At 42.9% G+C, this 21,369-nt stretch overlaps 1 protein-coding gene and 1 non-coding gene across 11 annotated transcripts in view; both read right to left on the reverse strand.

Annotated features, from left to right (window-relative positions):
• DTNB (dystrobrevin beta) overlaps positions 1 to 21,369 on the reverse strand; it is a 262,585-nt gene that overhangs the window by 24,228 nt on the left and 216,988 nt on the right. For 8 of the 10 annotated variants that reach the window (XM_045979068.1, XM_045979067.1, XM_045979063.1 and 5 more), the window contains 4 exons: positions 18,285 to 18,370; positions 17,055 to 17,168; positions 11,691 to 11,787; positions 6,353 to 6,373 (listed from right to left, as the gene is read on the reverse strand). In XM_045979068.1, the coding sequence (XP_045835024.1) occupies positions 6,353 to 6,373; positions 11,691 to 11,787; positions 17,055 to 17,168; positions 18,285 to 18,370 (318 nt within the window). The remainder of the gene's footprint in view (positions 1 to 6,352; positions 6,374 to 11,690; positions 11,788 to 17,054; positions 17,169 to 18,284; positions 18,371 to 21,369) is intronic. The other 2 variants (XM_045979065.1, XM_045979062.1) reach the window with 1 other exon arrangement.
• On the reverse strand, positions 4,483 to 4,555 carry TRNAK-CUU. The gene has a single exon. It is a non-coding gene; the product is annotated as a tRNA-Lys (tRNA).

Consider the following 21,369-nt stretch of genomic DNA (forward strand, 5'->3'; position numbering starts at 1 on the left):
GGGTCATCGATCCAATCCTGAACCGAGAGAGGATGCTGGGGTGAGGTCTAACAGAAAGAGAGCATTAGGAGCTCCCCTCCTCCTGTGGAAGCCCAAGAATCCCAGAGATAAGCCAAAGGAGAGGCCTTCATGGGAGTAGCTGGTGTTTTCTTAGGATACTTTTCTTTTGTCTGGAAGAGTGGGAGGTAGAAGGTTGGCATGAGGCAACGCTGAGGGAGGAGCCGGTTACCGAAAGAAAGCCAGACAACAAAAGGAGGCCGGAAAAAGAGACATCAGTTTCATGAATCCAGTTGGTTTTCTTAGACCCTTCTTGGTTTACAACCTTTCCGCACCATACTGGTATCAGGGATGAAAGGACCAAAGTGTTGTGAAGTTGAAGTTTATAGATGAGGAAACAGGCTTGTAAAGGCAATGCACATGTTCAGATAGAAAAGAAGTGAGGTTTTGTCAAGAAGGTTCTATGACTCGGAAGAGCAATGCACTCACATACAATTCAATAAGGCAGATTAAAGATCTGGTTCCTTCTCCTTCGTTGGTTGAAACCAAAGGGGGCTGGGGTTGGACAAAACAAAGCCTATCGTTCAGAGCTGTCTATACTGAACATTTTTTTTCAGGGTTGCTGATTACTTACTGATTGTCAAATCCAAAGGCTTTGTCTTTGTCAAATCCTTATGTTATTGTCTTATTAACCTTCTCCCTCTTGAAACTTCCTGAGCTTTCACAAGAACCCACAATCCTACCTCTTCTTTCCCACTTCTTTCTTCCTTTTCTCTACTATGGTTTTTCCCCCAAGGCTCATGTTTATGGTTTCAGTCCTCTAATTTTATATTGAAGGCCTCCAAATCTACAACGCCAGCCATGTATTTCCACAGAAATTCCAGTTGCATATCCCCAAATATACAGCAGAGCAGACAAAAAGCCTACCTGCCTGCCTAATCTTTGGAACTCAGTATGGTCAAAATCAGGTCAAAGTCCCCTTCCTGCCCCAGATCATCTCCCGTTTTCACTCCTTCAGTCACTGTACCCATCATTTTCCCAGGTCCTCAGGCTCAGAACCTAGAAAAGTCATCTTCTACTTTGTCTTTTCTGTCAATGCTTTCCTGAGACTCAGACTCCAGTATTCTGGGTGAGACAGTGTGTCCCAGGGATTCGATGGTCTTTTAGTGGGAGGACAATTTCTCCAGCTTGATGTGTAGAGAATTTTCCTGGAGACCTTGGAGGATAGTTTTCACATGTTGTATGCATTCTGGCCAAGAGAGAAAAAGACAGAAATATAGTACAGAAGGGAAATAAAAAAGCAGGAAATCTCTCAGTCTGTCATTGATGAGGGGGATGGAAAACACTGGAGATGCTGTAAAGACTCAAAGTTATTTCCGCCTATATCCTCAGACTGTAAACTCCTGGTATGTGTTCAAGGAGTTTTGGGGAGTGAAATACAAATACTTTTACTATTGTAATGATATTTCCTCTTTTTGGCAAAAAAAATTGAATAAAAATAAAACAACAAACTACCAGATTCCCAGAGTGAGTACAGGAGCCAAGACTGATGAAAGAGCCCACTCTGGGGACTGTCACAAGGCCATCTATGTGCAGTTAGCACATCAGATAGTCTGGGCAGACTAGGACTGGGACCCAGGCTAAAGGTCTGCGGCAAAGTCATGTAGGACACTACACTGATCTTTGTTTACCAAAAGACATCTGTGGAGTTTACCTGTGCCTGTGGCTTAGGGTATCACTGACCTGGCTTGTGTTTCTGTATTTAAGGTATGCCAACAATGAAATGATGTTGTACTCTGTGAGGGTGGTATTTCTGTAGGATTTCTCTCATGATCCTCCAAAAGGCCAAGTTCACTGCCTTGAACATACGTAGTAAGACACTGCTGAATAAATAAATGAATGGCAATTCTGTGCCATGGGGTAGAAATAGACTCAGCTTCTACTTCAGAGTACGGTGGGGTCCAAGAGTCCAGAAGATTTAAAGGCATGTGAAACAAGAGGGGAAATGGTCCATGAGCACATCAAGGGGTTCACCAATAATCTCTTTAATGGACAAAGGAAGTTTTTATTTGTTTTTGGGTAGAGTTTTTTTTTTTAAAGTACTTTCTCTTAAACTTACAAAGTTAAATTTCATGAGGTTTGTTAGAGTCCTCACAGAGCAACCATGGCTCACTAAATGTTGAGTGGCTTTCCTCTGAGGCATACCTGGGGCAGCCAGATCAGAAATGCCGGCTTCTAAGAGCCAGCCCACACCATGCTTTCTTTAGTGCAGTTGTAGTGGGTTATTCATCTGATTCTGGAAATCAGAAAGGGCATGGGGCAAGATCCCACTTGACATCCCAACTTACTGAAGTAAAAAGAGAGGTTCCAAGTGTGGCAATTCTCTAAGAGTAGAATCCCCAAGATTCCTCTAATTACAGAATTTTCAGAGTCCCACTTACAATCCTCTGGACCATTACCACACTACTAATGCGGATCAGGACCACCCCCACGGGAGCCCCCATCCTTATATGTTACTATCTAGAGTTAGAGTCTCTGAGCCTGCTATTGATCTGTATATAAAAGATTGTGACTTCCGATAGAGGAATTCAGAGAAATGTTCAAGGAAACATCTTTCATGAATAAACTCTACCCCTTGTCTTGGACAGCTCATTTTATTTGGTGTTAGCAATCCAGCTGTAAAATTTTATAGTATACGGAGTCTCTGGGGAAAATGGAACACTGAGATGTAACTAGAATGAATTTAGACGTCTGAAGTCTCCCCAGACTAGGACTGGGGGAGCCCACAGCTCAAGTGCACCAACGGGAGTAAACACCGCTCCTGGCCTTACTCGTCCGTCTGCTGCTACCTTAGTGAGCTCCTTTGTATCATGCTGCTGAGTCCTACAGCCAGGCTGTGGGCCCGAGGTTTTTACTAAGCAAAGCTCATAATATTTTCAAGTGATAGAAATAACTATAGATAACCCACATTTTATAGACTGTCTGCATTTAAAAAAGAGGATGATTTAATTTTACATAATCAATATCTGTTCTTTAGACAGAAACATAATAGAGTTAATAATAATGCTAAGATATTAGCCTGGTGTGCCTATTCTTTTGGCAATGCTGAAATTCCTCTTTAGGGCTTTTCTGAGCCATAATTTAGCCTCCTGAATGGGACGACTTATTATACAGCAGTACCTTGAGCAAAGTGACTGCTATAGGTACTCGAAGCAGGTATGTCTCTTATAGTTAATGAACTTATGAATTCACACTGCCTTGTAACTCGAAATCTTCTAAATCTGGTTAATACTGGTTTTCAGTCAGCAACTATTTATTGCGTATCTGCTGCGTGGCGGGCACCAGGCTAGCGACTGGGGATGCGGTACTGGAAAAGGCAGACAAAGTCCTTTAATTACAGTCTGATGATTATCCTGGGCCTGATTAACCCTGACTTGACTGATACAATCTAATTCCTGAGCCTGTTAAACTGGAGGGTATATCGTGGGTTGAAGAGTCACTCGGTGAAGTCTTATCTGAAAGAGCCAGGCTGTTCTGCCCTTAATTACAACCCTCGGAACTGAGAAAAGAGAAGGGAAGGAAGGAGGGAGGGGAGAGGAAAGACAAAAATTATCAGCCAAGGTACTGGTGCCACTCACGGCACCGGAGAGGTGGCCGAGGCTGCAGGCAGACCCACAGCACAAGGGCGGCTAAGTCACCGTCATTACCCATTCCTCTCAGATCCCCCCAATGCCAAAATAATGCCTAACGAGGAAAGAAGCAAGAAGCTGACGACATGAAAAGTTCTCTATAATGGATTTATGGAGCCAATCGGGGGAAGCCTGTCTGGTAAGTTCTTCATTGTACAAGTCTCTCATGATTATTTTATTACCCATATAGGGTAATACATTTTGAAAGGGAAGAAATTAAGCTATACTAGCCAGAACCCAGGAAGGAAGAAAGTTAAAACTTAGCTCTGTGCTAAAGACCTTTTTCTGCCTCACTCAGTAATGAGAGAGAGACTAAAACAGAGGCGCTAGTTCTAAAGCTTTATATGTCTAGGTGTTAAAAATGTTGTTGAATTATATAAAGTGATTCATTTCAAATTTAAGTCTCAGAGCTGAGCCTTGGGTGGGTCCTGTGACGTAAACAGAGGATATTTAAACCTATAATCCACAGAACAGAATGTCTTACCTACACCATTGTGGAGAAAGATGAGGAAAAAAACAGTTTGTACCAATTCATGCCATGGGTGGTCCTACGAGAGTATGAGGACAAGGTCATGAACTCAGGACCATGGCCATGGAGAAAGCAAAAGACATATACACAAGTGGTTCATTGGGGGCAAGCTTGAGCAGTCCAGGTCTAGCTTCTTATTTTTCCAACTTCAAGGGGATGACGATCTCAGACAGAAGCACAGGTCACTGAAGTGAGTGTGTTATTTAATCCCTTGTCTGCTCAAGGTCAGCTCTTTAAGTATATTTTTATTTTTTTAAATCATCTCTATACCCAACATGGGGATCGAACTCATGACCCTAAGATCAAGAGTCACATGCTCTACCAGCTGAGCCAGCCAGGCGCCCCAAGGTCAGTTTTAAATTGACCTGCGAAACAAAATACCAGAAGAGGCCATATCTGGTTCCTGGATTACACTAAAGCAGACACTCATAATGTCTGTCCTCTTCTGGGAGTTCGCAGGTAAGACGCAAGGTACTTTGGTCTGAGCTGGTGCGTTCAGAGAGGGATTAGGAGATGCTGGTCTGGAAAGACTGCTGGCGTAGTAAGTTCCCAGCAAGCGGTTTTAGCTGTGACATGCATCTTCGGGGTGTAGGGGAGGGAAGAGAAGAGGAGGAACACTGGCTGGCAGCGGCAACAGGTGACGTGGCGCCCTGGACCGGCAGCAGGGAGATGAGGCTGTCAGGGAGACGGGAGCAGGGAGAAGGAAGGGGAGATGTTCTTTCCTTCCCTCAACACAAGCTCATCCATCCTCCTACTCGTGGTAGGTATTACCTGCATCTGCTTTTCTGCAGCTTCCAAGCCAACTGGAGAATTATACTTCCATGTCCCCGGAAGTCAAGTGTGGTCATGTGACTTGCTTTGGCCAATGAAATAGAGTGGAAATGATGTGTGTCACTTCCTGGAAGAAGCATTTAATGACTGGGCTTGACTTTCCACCTTCTTCTTCTCCTGCTTTGCCCATGTGAGTGTACTAAGGAAGTGTCATATGATCAGAGCAATGAACTATGTGCGAATGAGGAAAACAAACAACAACAACAAAAAAACAAGACCAAACTTTCGTTACAGTAAAGCCACTGAGATTTCTGGGTTGTTTGCCTATCTTAATCCCATAATCTGTCTTTGTTCCCTCTTTCTGACAGTCTGTCTCTCCCTTGCTCCTTTCTTGCCTCTCCTCATTTGATCTCTTCCTTCCTTTCTCCTTCCTTTTATTATTTCATTGTCCTAACCAAAAATAAAAAATACAATGTTATATATTCCAATTCTTAATCTAAAACAAGGATCAGTTTGTTTTCTGAAAAGAAATGAGTAAACTTTTTGAATTAAACATTTCCTATTTCTCTCTCTTAAAATTAAAGCCCTGAGGTGAATTAATAACCAGCTTTACCTTGTGTAAAAAAAAAAAAAAGGATGCTTTGAAAACCTTCCAATGTTACATACATATACAGTATACTATTGTGGATAGACCCTCTACTGATTTTCTTGTGGGTTAAAGTCTATCTGGAAAAATGGAAACAAACATAAAACTTCCCTAAACACCATGCAATAGCCATGCAGCTCAAAAACCAGAGCTCCTCCTGGAGCCGACTCTGAACAGGAAATCTCTTGGGTCATAACCAGTCACTTAGTTTTCACTGGTAACTTTGTTATAAAGGCTATTGGAGCTGGAGCATCCAGAAGCCTGTTCAAGACACAGGATGTTTGGAGTCATCCCCAAAACTACACATTGCCATGCACAATCACTCATGACATAGCATCTAGACCTGAGGTCACCCCCACAGCCCCAAAAGTTGTTTCGAGCAATAAAAGTCACTCTAGACATGAAGTGGCAGAGAATGCAAAAGCAGGAAAATGCAGTCGTAGCCTGGCTAATCATGCATATTGAACTAAACACAACAGATGTGTACTTCAAAAAGAATTCAACAAGCTCTGGTTTGAAGTAGGAACATGCTCTACTAAGTAAACATGATGTGGACTTTCAGGCCATTTTACACCACCATGGAGAGAGCTGCTGTGGGTTTTACACACAGCCAACTCTGCAGAGATGAACTTGAGCAGGGAGCAGAGGAAAAGGTATGTAACAGTTAGGTGAGGGAAAGAAGACCATGCAAAAGGAGTGAGAATTCCCAAGTTCACTTACTGCCTGCTTTTGCTCTTCCTCCTAGAGATGTTGAAGACGAAGAAAAGGAAGAGGGAAAAAGGAAAGAGATTAATGCCCATCACCACAAACATTTGGGAGAAACAGTAGAAGAATCCAGCAGGCCAGGCCCTTGGGTTCCGAGGCCAAAGGCCCTGACCGCCACCAGGGAACCATCAGCGGACAAAGTGAACGGCAGGCCTCTACCCTACCCAGTTCATTCAGTGCTAGCTTCTAGCGCCGGGAAACCATCTAATCCAACTTCCTCATTTACAGACCAAAAAGGCCTAGGGAGCCTGACTTGCCTGAGGTCACCCAGCTGTTTAGGGTAAACTGAAAGAAGTAGCTCAACAAGGCCTCCAAACCCCAATAATCAGTCCATTTCACCATCCCCCATATTCAAATTCAAATATGTTAGCTATATTTCTCTAGACTGGCAGTGCTCAAAGCAGCAGCCGCACCTGGAGACTTGTCAGAGATGCAAATTTGGGGTGCCAGCCAAGACCCCCTGAATCCAAACTCTTGGGGTGGGTGGGGCACGGCAACGCATTTCAGAGCCTGTCAGCTGATTCTGATGCCTGTCAGATTGAGAGCCACGGGTCTAAAAACTTCCCCCAAACTAGCAATTTCACTTGACCACAGATTCTCTTATGTAGTTCCCTTCTCTCCATTTGCTTTTGGGCTTATTTGTGGGGTTTTTTTCCCCCCAAGGATGCACATGCTTCCCCATTCTTCCAACAAACTGGAAACTGCTTCAGGGCCCCGAGAGGCTTCTGAAAAAAAGAACTCTTGACCTCAGTTTTTCACAAACTGAACACAGGTTCCTTTATACTTCTTAGAGGCATAAAGCACTGGAAACATGAAGCTAAGGGGTGGCCTCTGTCTTTCAGAGCCTTCCAGTGACAGTGGGTACTCGCCGACTCTCAGCTATCTGCATGCACCACTAGGAAGAAGCCCAACAAAGACGAGATAAACACTTCTGAGTTTCTCTTTCCTCAGTCCTCGACTCTTCAGCTACTCTGTCTTTTAACGGTCTTTTTGCTTCTTCCTCCCGTGCTCATCATGGGTAACTGTGGTCAGGGAGCTTCTGCTCTTTGCCCCAAGTACGCAAGTCTAAAAGCTGTTGCTATGGTTCTATTTAAATCGGAGCCATCCGTGCGGGCTGCGCTGAACATGTGTGTGGGAAGTCTTAGGGATGGACGAGAGCTTCTGCTTCCACAGAGTCTGCAGACTTGGGGGCCATGGTGAGAATGACTTCAGAGGGTCCCATCAATTACAAAAAAAAAAAAAAAAGAGAGAGAAGGTAAAAAAATTGGAAAAAAAATAATTTTGTTCCTGCAAGGGAGAGACAGGGACTAGGAATTAAATGGGCACCAAGAACTCTCCTAAGGAGACTCCAAGTCAGCACAAGACGATGTTCTTGGTAATCAGAGCCAGCTGCGAGCTGCCTGACCGTACTTATACTCACAGGATCCCAAGCAAAGAGGGACCCTGAGCGTGAGCGGAGTTAGCCTTACGATGTCAGCATCTTTTAGCTTCTCTATCTGGTATGCTCGGCTCTGGTTAGAAGGGACTGGAATTCTGCAGTTGGGAGGAGATCTCCCTTCCTGACCAGGCTTCCCTGGGAGGCAGAACACTTTTCTTCCACTCACTAGGCAAGGCAGACGGCCATAGGAAGAGTTATTAAACAATGTAAAATGTGTTTTTATTCCTGGCACTCAATGTTGACATGGACACTGAAATGCGGGGGAGGGATGAGGCAATGCTGACGGGCTGAAATTGCCGCTGAGGTCAGAAGACCAGGATGAAGGTTCTCAGAACTGCTTCTAAGACGCCTCCCTATTTTCACTGTTTTTTTTTTCCAGGTTTAGTACTGGAGGTAACATTGCTTTGTCTCAAGAGAATAAGGACATTTCAGAAAGCAATGTTTCAAGTTTGTACATCTGGTGACTCTGCTATGGACAGCTTGTCCAAAGACATGACATCACGATAAGCTGCAGAAGCCATGTGCCAGGTTAGCATGCGAGGGGCGCACTGGGCAGACTTTCCCAGAGTCAGAGGCCTCTGCTGTACCCTGGGATTAGAAGGGTGCGGGCTTTGATAAAGGGTTGCTTAGGATGGTGTTACAGTATTCCAACTCACTGGACGTTACTCAGATAAAGCCTTGAAGGCTCTGCCAACACCGTAACAGGTCAGATACAAGATCCTGGAACTTTTTGCTCCCAGTCAGTCAGTTTCGGTCAGCAAACACTGACTGAGGGCAACTGGCACAGCCGGTTTAAAGGAAGTCGTGATACCGTCATTAAAAAGTGCCAATCCGGAGGTGCTTATGTCATCTAAAAACATGGAAGATTCTGCCACGCGGGGGACATCTGGCTGGGTGGCCATAACCACCGCGATTATCTGTATGAAAATTTATATTCTCAACCTTGTTCGCAAATGAGGTTGACATCCAAAACTATAGAAGTCACCTGGTGACTATGTTCTAAAAGACATATTAGAAAAATGGAAAATGAAGCAGAAGAATATTGGGAACATGATTTGTAAAGTGAAACACCAACATGCAACTACTTCCAGTTGAAACAGGTTTGAGACAGAGGTCACCTAAATACATTAATCACGGGAAAAAATGTAAGGAAAAGATATGTTCTGACCACGGGTACCTGGGTGTCGGTCTATATTATGTCATTAAGGAAACAACAACAAAAAAAGAAACTATTAAGAAGGTCCCTGATACTCCTTGGTGACTGGGACTAAATCTTACTCATCGCCAAATACCTAAACGTGATTATTTAGGAACCAATATTTTCTTGTTAAATACATGTATGATTACTTTTTACCCTGCCTTTTCCCAAAAAAGGATTTTATTGTTGATGAATTAATAAACAACGGTGACACTTCCTCTGTATGCTTTTCCTTAAATTATCACTTTTCAGATAACCAGACAATGTACACTGTATTTCACTGACCAGGAGAAAGAACTTGCTGTGAAATGGAAATTTACTGCGTGGTGTATCTTAATTTATGAGTATCCCACCATGTGGTTTTAATGTCCATTTGACTAAGTGCTTACAGATGTTTTATGAGAGAATTAAACGCTAGCAGACCGAACGAACATCAATGAAGGCAGGACAGTCCTTTGAAATTAAAATTAGGATTCTAAAGTGTACTTTTATTATGGGTTGGTGAATATTTCTTTTTAATAGTAGGCAAACATCTTTGAAATTTTAATGGAAGTCAATGATTCCTATGGGTGACCTTATAGGGGTGCACATAATACACAAATTAGGATTGTGCTATCATCCTTTTAGGAAGCTGGACTCTAGAGGTATGAGATTTTCAAGTTCTAATCGATGGAGAAAAAGACAACATTCCTGGTCTGTGTCACAAATTCCTCCTCCCACTCTGAATGGCCTCAGCCTATCAGGTGAGTAAATTATAAGACATTTAAGAAGCTGGCAGGGGATTCTGCAAAATGGGGCACCAGGATCCTGCTTATTTTACCGTAAGACAATAGCCAGAGATACAAAGAAACTCAGGGGTTGCGATCAGAGTTCCAGGCATCAGCTCATTCTGCTTAGCCCTTGAACACAGGCATCAGAAGTGAATGACAAGGTCAAGTAATATACATGGGGCTCTCAGGAACTCTAAGAACCATGAGGGCCACCCAGCTGATGAGAAAGCACTCCACGGTACTTTGGGGAAATATATTCTGACTTCCTTTCAGTTTGCATAAATCTTTTGCCTTTTACAAAAATTACTCTAGGGTACCTTCCCATCTATGCTTGGGTAATGTCTAAAGCATCTTACTAAAAGGAGTTTGACCCTGGCAAGGGATGGGTGGATCCCTTTATCTCCTGACAGGGGACTACCCCACATGACAGGGCTTTCAAAGCCCCACACGATTCCAGAGGTTATGACAGCCAAATGCATTTAAATGCATCTCTGCTGCCTTGAGCGGGCAACAGGGCTGGACTGGCTGGATACCTGACAGCTATTGGAGGGATGTGGGCCAGGTTTTACGTGTAAAGTTTTCTTTAAACCAGACCCATCTAGACATGAAATATTTCTTAAGAGAAATTCTGTTAAAAGGGTTAATGTAGAAACATGTCCATGCAAAACCCAAATTCCCCGGGACCAAAGCTAGGGAAAGAAAAGAAAAAAACAACAAAACAGAACAAAACAAAAAAACCCTCAGCTCGAGACTTAAAGCAGAGATTGTGTTGAGCAAGTCACAAGTCAGTTTAAAACACAGCCACTATATTTACCCAAGCTGCGAATGCCACTAGCTTCATCGTGAAGGGACTCGTCTAGAATAGAGAAGTTGAAGAAAAGTCTCCAAGCTGATGTTCTCTGGAGCCACCACCACTCCTAGTCTGGACCCCATCACTCACTTCAGTCTGGATGGTTATATTTGTCTACATGTCTCCTGTAGCTTCTCCCTTCTCTGATCTGCTCTACACATTTTCCCAAACCAATATTTCCAAAACCTTCAATGACTCCCCTACCACAGGATTAAATTCACTCCCCTCGGCATGGCTTTTGAGGTACTCCACACTGTGTGATTTCCACTCTGGCTTGCCAACGCTGTGTCACACCACAAAATACAGTGGTTTAGAGCACAGGCACAGAGACCTTAGGAATTAGTAGCAGGAACAGTTGTGCTCTGGTATGGCTGCTCTGTATCTGGGTAAATATTTCTGTCGAATACCAGTAAAACTGTCTGGGTGAGGACATTTAAATGCCAAGCATGCCTCTCTCTCTTCTGGGGTACAGGGGTTGTAATACATGCTTCAACAAAAACAATGAGATCTGAATCATCCCAGAGTTATTTAAGCCCCAGTATAAAAACCTAGAGCTAATACGCTATTTTGTTCCTCCTAATAAAGTTATTTGTTAGGATGAGTCTGATTAGCTTGGTTTGCTGCTGTAATACTTACTAAAATAGGACACTTCATAACTGTTACGCATTTAGGTGGAATATTTGAAAATCTGTCTTAAGAGGAACTTTAAACCGCTGAGAAAGATTCATGTATATATAGTTAATATTCTGTTTACAAACCTTTATATTTGTTCATAAAAGCAACTACTCAAGGACAGGACCCTAGTTCCAGTTACTCATTTTTTACCATCAGGCTTCACACTAGTTTCAAGGACTTTGTGGAGTCACGGCTAACTTAGCTGAATCCGGTCCTGACACCACAGGGGAGGCAGCAGCTGAAAGCACCGTGAAGGGGAAGAGCAGCAGAGCGGAGGCGGGGGAGGCCGGGAGGCGGGGCATCGGGAGGCGGGGCGTCGGGAGGCGGGGCACCGGGAGGCGCGAGCGGCCCGGCTCGCTCACCTTGAGCAGCTTCATCAGCCCTTCCAGCTGAACCATCAGCTCGCGCCGGCTCTCCTGCAGTGCTGACATTCTCTGCTCCAGCTCGTCCTTCCTCTGCCTGTCCGAGGGGGAAAAGCCCATCAGAAAGGGAACTCTGAAGATAACGGGACTTGCTAAGAAGAGTCCAAGCCTAGGTGAAATGGGTTTTGACCTGATTCTGCTACTGATCAGGGTGTGAGACGCTGAGCAAGTCATTTAACCTCTGCTACGTCATGTTAGAAAGTGGTGATAATATTTGTTTTGCTCTCTTTCCTTTACGGTGTGAGAATAGTATGTAAAAATGCTTCGGAAAACACACAATATTGATATAGCAATATAGAGAAAAAGTATTATTAATATTATTAAGGCGATTTTTAAAATTCCTCAGGAAGTCAAATACCACATTTAGAAAGATAGATAAAAATAGTCCAAATTTAAACTGATAGTGAGAAAGTGTAGGAAAACTGCTCGGCACCAGACGCCAGCCTCAAGAGTGTGACCAAAATCAGGGTAATTATGTCTAAGAGAATTCACTTGTTCCTGAGGACAGATTTCATGTCAATTCTAGCTCAATATGTCCCAAACCAAACTTAAGACTGTGGTCCATAAATGCTTCTCTTTCCTGATTTCTTCCAGTTGTCATGGCTGAAAACTTCGGTCCTCTTTAATACTTTTCTGCTTCTACCCATTCTCCATCACCCAATTCAGATGATTCGTTCCTAGAAATTTATGTGTTTTTCTCTTCCCACATCTCTCACCTTATCCAGGCACACCTTACCTCACATGTGCAATGGTCTCCTATCTTGATTAATCCTGATACCGTCATTATGGTGAAGTGGAATAGAAATCAGGAGACTTGAGGGCCACCATTTACTAAATACTACAACCTTGGACAAGCCACATGCCCTATAAGAGCCTCAATTTTCTCTAAAATTGAGAAAATAAAATGGGACTAATTACAAACAATGGCAATATTTTGAGGATCAAAAAAGATATGAAAGTGTTCTATGAACTTTACAGGGCTGCTCAAAGAAAACTGTTCATTTCATCACCTATGAAATAATCTCAGTGGTAGAATTTCTAGCATCCCTAACTCTTGCCTTGCACGATCCATGCCTCAGCTGTCCACTCTAGTAGCCACTAGCCACACGTGACTACTGAACACTTGAGACGTGGTATTCTAAATTAGATGTACTGGATCTCAAAACCTTAGTGTGAAGAAGAAAAAATAAAATAAAATATCTCATATTTTTTAATGTTGATGATATGTTGAAATGCTAATATTTTGGGTAAATCAGGTTAAGTAAAAGATAGTGTTAAAATTAATGGCACCTATTTCCTTTCAGTTTTTCATTGTGGTTGTTAGCAAAGTTTTAATTACCTATGTGGCTCACATTACATCTGTGTCAGAGAGCGCTGCTCCAGACCCCACCTACGTCCCTATCCCTAGTGCCTCACCTTCTACTCCCTTCCGTGTCTGAATGTCTAGTTAATGGTTCCCTTTTCCCCAAACCGATCCTATCGCTTCACGACTCACAGCCATTCCTCCCTTCTTTCAGATGTTATTCACTCCTTAGTGTCCAACCCACACGGCGCTTTTCCCAGGAAGCTGCTCCTGATTACTTCAGCAGGTATCAGATCCTGCTTAATTAATCACCACAGCAACTGGAGCTTCTCTGTGGCACTTAATTTCTTTTACCTTGCGTGGCTGTCATTCCTATCATGACGCAAAATCCTTGAGGTCGGGGGATGAGTCTTGGGATGTACTGAATGATTAAGAGACTATCACGCCTCCAGTATGTACCCAGTTAACATCTAGCAAAGTTAACCCAATCGCAGTTTGAAATCCTCTGAGGGCTTCCAATCACCCATCACATAAGGCTCTCTAGAATCTGGTCTTAATTATTCGACTAATTTTATCTCTATCACTGGAACTTTAAAGATTAATGCAAGGGATGCTTGAAACAAATTCTTAGCTCCAAGACTCCTTCCCTTGTCTGAAATGTATCATAGTTATTCGGGGAATCAAGCTGAACCCCAACTCCACTTCTAACCTAAAGTGTTTTCTCCCAGATTCCATCCTCGTTATCCTTACCTTTCATGGTCTAGCTCAACTTCCGCCACGTCCATGGGTCTAACTGCTTCCAGCGTGTGTATGTGCATTTCCCTACTTATATTCTTTCTTAAGATTTTATTTATTTATTTGAGAGAGAGAGGGAGATAATGAGCAGGGCAGGATGAGAGGGAGAAGCAGACTCCCTGCTGAGCAGGGAGCCCAATGCAGGGCTCGATCCCACGACTCTGAGATCATGACCTGAGCCAAAGGCAGATGCTTAACTGACTGAGCCACTCAGGAGCCCCCACCTACCTAGATTTCTTACAATATAGTTTCCATACTACTTACTAACTCTATATTAGTTAAATGACGAGAAAATTATTTCTCGTTTATCTCCAAAACCATATTGTAAATTTTTTTTTAAGATTTTATTTATTTATTTGACAGACAGAGATCACAAGTAGGCAGAGAGAGAGGAGGAAGCAGGCTCCTGGCTGAGCAGAGAGCCTGATGTGGGGCTCGATCACAGGACCTGATCATGACCCGAGCCGAAGGCAGAGGTCCTAACCCACTGAGCCACCCAGGCGGCCCTCCAAAACTATATTATAAATGTTTAAGATGGAATCGTTTTCTAGTTTTCATATTCCCTAACTTTCTAGTGCAGTTATAATTGCAATAAAAAGAAACTGACTCATTCAATTTTCTAGAAAGTCTTTCTTCCCTTTACTTTTAAGACTGGATGCAGGACTCTTTCCCTGTGCTGTGTGTAACCAAGTAATTATAATACATGGTGAAAATGAATGAACTCCAGCTACAAGCAACACCATGGAAGGGTTCTGAACTGTAATACCGAGAAGGAAAGGTTCCACTATCTGTTTATATATAATAACATTTCTCTAAAGCTCAAAAAACAAAACATAAAACTAAACACTTTAATATGTGAGAATACACATATATTTGATAATACTGTTAAAAAAGCAAAGGAATGATAAACCAAATTCTGGATAGAGGTGAGCTCTGTGGGCAAGGTGGAAGCCAGGAAATGGGAGCACTTACATGTTTAACAATATATGAGCAGGATGTGGGTTCATGTGTGTTCATTTTATCATCATGCTTCATATCTTACACATTTGTCATATATGCTATTGTAACAAGTAAACCGTTAAAAGTAATAATCCAGGGGGAAAGACAACCCTGGTGGTCAGGATTCATAAGCACTATTCCTAAGAACAAAATTCTCCATCTTCTTTCATTATAGGTAGGTATAAACTGGGTATTGGCAGCTCCTGGATTCATATATATTGGTCAAAACCAGAAGGATGTCAGATACCTAGGAATGAAACTTGCCCTTTCTACGTCTTGACAAACAAAAGTTCTTAATATAAATACAGATGAATTTACCAACAACTTTCATGGTTAGTTAAGCGCCTGCCTTCCGCTCAGGTCATGATCGCCGAGTTTTGGGATCAAGCCCCACACTGGGCTCCCTGCTCGGTGGGGAGTCTGGTTTTTCCTTTCCCTCTACTTCTGACCCCGCATTCCAGTCATGCTCTAAGAAATAAATAAAATCTTAAAAAAAAAAAAAAAAGACATTCCCTACATTTTCTTACAAAGTTTTAAAGTTCTGTCTTCACATTTAATCCATCTGGTGGTATTTTCTCTATAGGGTGAAGCGAAGAGCCAGGATGTTTTGTCTGTGGGCATAACCAACTGATCCTGCACGCTTCCGAAATAGTTCCTCTTTCTTCCGTGATAATGGAAGCTGCTTTTGAGATTAAATACTTCCTGATTTCTCAAGAGTTAGACCCCTCTTGGATTAGGTTAAATTCTTGCTTCTTGCTGCCTACATGCCAAGACCCCCCTAGATTTAGCCCTTTGCCTACTAAATCTCTGATATTTTCAGACCCCTCTGGGTTAGGAAAAGTCTTTTAGCAATCCCACTTCCAGCAACAGTAAAGACTGCAGTATAACCATTTTTGCTTTGCTAGACACAAAATACTTACTTGTGCCTGAGCCGTGGTGGGGAAATGGAAGGTTCTCTCTTATGCTGAGAGTTTAGAGTTACGCTGGGCTTGAGTCAGCAGCACACCCTCTCCCAGACTTCCTAGTGTAGCACCAACCTGCTAACATCCCAGGCATGCACCAGAGGACTGCACAGCAACCAAATCCTCAAGCCCAATTAAACACAGAAACTAAAATGAATTTTCAGAAGAATGGGAATCTCTGTGCCTCTAATGATTTTCACCTCCAGTTTTAATTCTTTGTGACTTATTTATGGATGATATAAATCTAGACAGAAAGACAGTTATAAAAAAACAATATTCTCCATTCTCTAGGAAAAGAAATCATGGTTGGGAAGCTAAATGACTTAAGCCAAATGAAGAATTAAAAAAGGACAGCTATAAGCGGAATAAGTCAATCAAAGAAAGACAATTATCAATGATATTACTTATAAGTGGACTTTAAGAAACAAAACAGAGGATCATAGGGGAAGAGAGGGAAAAATACCACAAGATGAAACCAGAGAGGGAGACAAACGGTAAGAGATTCTTAATCACAGGAAACAAACTGAGGGTTGCTGGAGGGGAGGGGGATGGGAGGATGGGGTAACTGGGTGGTGGACATTAAGGAGGGCACGTGATGTAATGAGTACTCGGTATTATAGAAGAATGATGAGTCACTGAACTCTGCCTCTGAAACTAATAATACATTATATGTTAACTTATAAAAAAGGATAGTTATGCAGAATCCCAGGTGATAGCACATTAAACATCAACTGTGGAATGTCAAATGTTACAACCTCCACAGAAAGAACACACTCTTTGGAAATTTAGAGGTCTGATGAAGATCGGGTCACTAACTTAGTGTCCAAAATGTCTTCACTTACCAAAGAGTACACACACATCTTTCTAAGACTGATAGGAAATAAGACCCTGATAGCTTTGATTGGCTCATTTGCATGTTACGCTCATCTAGAAGATTTCTCCATTCCCTCCAAAAGAGCAACTGAGCAGGGGCTGAAGCTGCTCTCTATCCCTAGTCAGACCCTGTGACCTTTAGTCTCCCAGCATTGAAACAGTTTCTATTTATGTTGAAGGGGGAAGATTGCACAGCCACGGTGCAAGGGATTCCCATGTGGTTTTGTGTCTGAGGTAGCGAGCACCCTTCTCACTCAACACAGCCCTGCTCTATGAGGCACCAGGAGAATATACTCGTAGGAAAGAAGCGCACTAGCCCTGCCAAGACCCTCTTCTGTCTTCTGCAGAGAGCGGTGCAGTATCCCTCCTTACCTCAGCAGCCGCAGCTCGGCCAGCAATGTGGGGTTCTGCTGCGCCTTCTCGGGGGTGGGCTGGGAAGCCTGCTCATGCTCCAGACGGAGACGCTGGATCTCTTGCAGAATCTCCCTAGAGAGGACAGATGAAAGAAATAGCTTGCTCTTTCCTGTCAGGACTTCTAACGCTAGTACAGTGGCCTCTACCAATCTTGTTCTGTTTCCAAATGACCCAGATGTGAAACAGCCACCTTCTGAACACTGCTGCATTTCGTATTTCCTCAGTGAAACAATCCTTTGTGGTAGAAAGTCATATAAATACTCTTCTCAAGAACTTGAAAAATCTCCACAAAAGGAAAACAATCACTAGAATGGTCTGTTCGTTTCTAGGGAAAAGAAAAAAGAACTCCCCGCAATCTCCTAATGTGGGTCCTATGCTAACTATCCCCCTCATATTCCCCTAGCTCCCCTCGTACTCCCCTACCCCGCCATACCCCCCACCCCCACCCCCGTCTTTGTTTCTCTTCTTTCCCTTGAGCCGCTGAGTGACAACAGCTGCCATTTCTATTTCCTATGCCTGTTATGTTACATCCGATCTCCTTCTCCTGGTTTCTGCCTCTCAGGGCATACTGGTATGCTGTCTGGTCTCCGTGCCTGCCTGCCTGCTTTCCTTCCTCCATTTATTTATTTGATTGCATTTATCTATTTAAGAGAGAGAGAACACAGGCAGGGGGAACAGGAGGCCGAGGGAGAAGCAGTCTCCCCCGCAGAGCAAGGAGCCTGATGCAGGGCTTGATCCCAGGACCCTGGGGTCATGACCTGAGCCAAAGGCAGACACTTACCCAACTGAGCCACCCCGGCACCCTCCTGTGTCTTTAAATGGCTTTGTGGTGAGAGACCAGACAGTCACACACAACACAGTGGGCCTGGATAAGAGGACTAGACAGAGCCAAAGGGGGTTGGAGTGGGAAAGGGAATCATGGGAGGGGAACTGGTGGTGGGAGAAGGCACTGGGGTAAAGAACCCACCTGAGGGCCCGCGAGCAAGGCTGTGGGCTATCAGAATGTACGGCATGCAGAGAACTACAAATCAGAGGAGGGGCATTCCCATGAGTGCATCTGGCCTATATTCACTGAGGCAGGATCTTCCTTTACAGTCAAAAGCCAGCTAATCCACAAGGAAAATGAGAATCAGATACTCACGTGATGATCTTGGACTTTAGAAGCTGGCTCGACCTCTGCATTCTTACCTGTTTTTGTTTTCCAGTTCTGCAATAAGCTGTCTTTGTTGTTTGTTGGCATCAAAGTTAAAGCTCAAGTCAGTGGGAGGACGGGTCTACGGTGAAGAGAAAGGGCTGTTTTTCTTTTTGTGTTTTGTGTGTGTGTGGGGGGGGGGGGGGTTCAACTATATCCTGAGTCCTAGACTACTGACTTTTTAAAACAGATTTTTGAGGTATAATTTACATACCCTAAAATCCACCCATTTTAAGTATACCATTCACAGAGTCTTAGTAAATTTAAACCGTTGTGCAACCAATTACCACAGTCCAGTTTTAGAACATTTTCCATCACCACAAAAAATTCCCTCTTGCTGGTTTGTCGTCAATTGCCACTCTCATCCCCAACCACAGGCAATCACTGATAACTTTCTGTCTATAGTTTTGCCTTTTCTAGAAGCTTCGTATATACGGACTCCAACAACATGTAGTCTTTGGTTTCTGGCTTTCACGAAGCATGATGTTTCTGAGGTTTGTCACTGTTGCTCCATGAATCAGGAGCTCTTTCCCTTTTATTGCTAAAGAGTATTCCACTGTTTCTAGTTTTTGACTGTTACAAATGAAGTTGCTGTAAATTTTCATTTACAAGTCTTTGTGTTGACTTTTTTTTTTCTTTTGGGTAAATATCTAAGAGTGGAATTCCTGAGTTATATGCTAACTCTATACTTAATATTCTGAGGAACTATCCAACGGTTTTCCAAAGGAGCTTTATCATTTTAGAATCCCACCAACAGTGAGGGACAGTTCTGATTTCTCCACACCATCAACACCTGTCACTGTCTTTTGTTTTAACCAGATTCTAGTGCATGTGAAATAATTTGTGGGGTTTTTAAAAAAATATATTTTATTTATTGAGAGAGAGAGAGAGCACGTGTGCGTGCACAAGCAAGGGAGGGGCAGAGGAAGAGGGAGAGAGAGAATCCCAAGCAGACTCTGTGCTGAGTGCTAAGCCCAACACGGGGCTCAATCCCCTGGATTCTGAGATCATGACCTGAGCTGAAATCAAGAGTTGGACACCTAACCAACTGTGCCACCCAGGTCCCATGTTTTTTGTTTTTTTTTTATGAGATATAATTTGCATACCATAAAATCCATTAAAGTGTCCAATTCAGTGGTTTTTAGTATATTTACAAGATTGTGAGATCATTGCCACCATCTAACCACAGAACATTTTCATCACCTCCAAAAGAAATCCGTACCCATTAGCAGTCATTCCCCATTCCCCCTACATCCACACCCTGACCACTGCTAACCCATTTTATATGTCTGTGGATTTGCCTCTTTTGGATATTTCATATAAACAGATTCATACAGTATGTGATCTTTTGTGTCTGACTTCTTTCAGCAAAACATTTTCAGGTTCATCTGTGTTGTAGCCTATATCAATACTTCGGGTTTTTTGTGGCTGAACAATATTGTTACATGGACCTACCACATTTTGTTTATGCATTCAAAGTTGAAGGGCATTAGGGTTCTTCCCATTTCTTGGCTATTTTGAATAATGTTGTTATGAGTATCTGTGGACATGTTTTTGTGTACAGATAGGTTCTCATTTCTCTTGGGTATACGTCTAGGAGTAGAATTGCTGGGTCATATAGTAACTGCCTTTTGAGGAACTGCCAAATTATTTTCCCAAGTGGCTGCACCACTTTCCATGTTCACCAGTGATGTATGAAGGTTCCATTTTTTTCCATATTCTTGTCAACACTATGATTGTACATCTTTTTGATCACAGTCATCCTGGTGGGTGTGAAGGGGTGTCTCATAGTGAATTCAACTTGCATTTTCCCTATGACTAATCTGTGGAGCATGCTTTCATGTGCTTACTGGGCATTTGCATATCTTCTCTGGCAAAATCCTCTGTGGTTTTGATTTGCATATCCATGGACATTCCAGACCCTTGTTACCTCCTTTAAGAATATGGAAGCCAATCAACACAAACTAGGAGAAAGGATGCATAGGCAATAGTTCCCTTTTTTCTTTTCCATTAGCCAGAACGGAAGCTCAAAATGAAGGCTCTGCAACGGCTATGCTTTGTACTCTGCACATATGTGGTTCTACCCAAAACATGACCTACCATGAAGCAGAAACCTTGTTTCCTGTCTAGAGCTTAAAGGTGCAATGAGTAATTCTTTTCATGTGGCATTTCCTAAATAAACAGGGGTAAAGCAGCATAGCAAATGTGGGTGGGAAGCCTTTTTTTTTTTAACCTAACTTTTTTTCTTAAAAGAAAAAAGAAAGGTGATGTTTCTTCCTTTAGAGTTGACCAACAGCCAATTGAGCAAATTTTCTATATTCTTGCCAGAGTCTTATGAGAGCCAGAGCTGAGCCTCAGAAAAATGGCTTGCCTGGGACTGAATCTGCTGTGAATAACAGATTTCCAATTCCTGAAAACAAATGGCTCCTTATTAGTGTGGGATCAGGGAAAATTACAGATGAGGAAATGGGCTCTAGCATGAATTGGCTTTGTGATGGCAAACAAACAAAAACCTCACAGTATTTCATTGGAAATTTCTTTTTTTTTAAAGATTTTACTTATTTATTTGAGAGAGAGAGAAAAAGAGCGAGCACAAGCAGGGGGAGCAGCAGGTAGAGGAAGAGGGAGAGGTAGCCTCCCTGCTTGGCGGGGAGCCTGATGTGGGGCTCCATCCCAGGACCCTGGGATCATGACCTGAGCTGAAGGCAGATCCTTAACTGACTGAGCCACCCAGGTGCCCCTTCATTGGAAATTTCTAAAGATAATTTTTCACTTTTGAGTTACTGCAGGGCTGGGGCTTCTTTCAAAGAGGAGGTTGATACAGGAATCAAGAGTTACCGTCAGCAGCAATTCCTAACCGGGTGAGATTCTTTGGCACCAAGAAGTACTGTTACTCAAGTACTAAGCAGTGTGATAGGAAGATTTCTATCCCGAGGCACCAGTTCCACTGGTCTGGCAACAGGGAGATCCCCCAGAGGCAGGGGTTGATGATGGCTTATTTCACCCAATCAAATTTTAAACACAGAGTACATTAAATAAAAGAGAAACTCAGGATTTTATTTATTTACTATCTTAAACTCC

Source organism: Meles meles, chromosome 15 (assembly GCF_922984935.1).
Source record: "Meles meles chromosome 15, mMelMel3.1 paternal haplotype, whole genome shotgun sequence".
NCBI classification, from domain to species: domain Eukaryota; kingdom Metazoa; phylum Chordata; class Mammalia; order Carnivora; family Mustelidae; genus Meles; species Meles meles.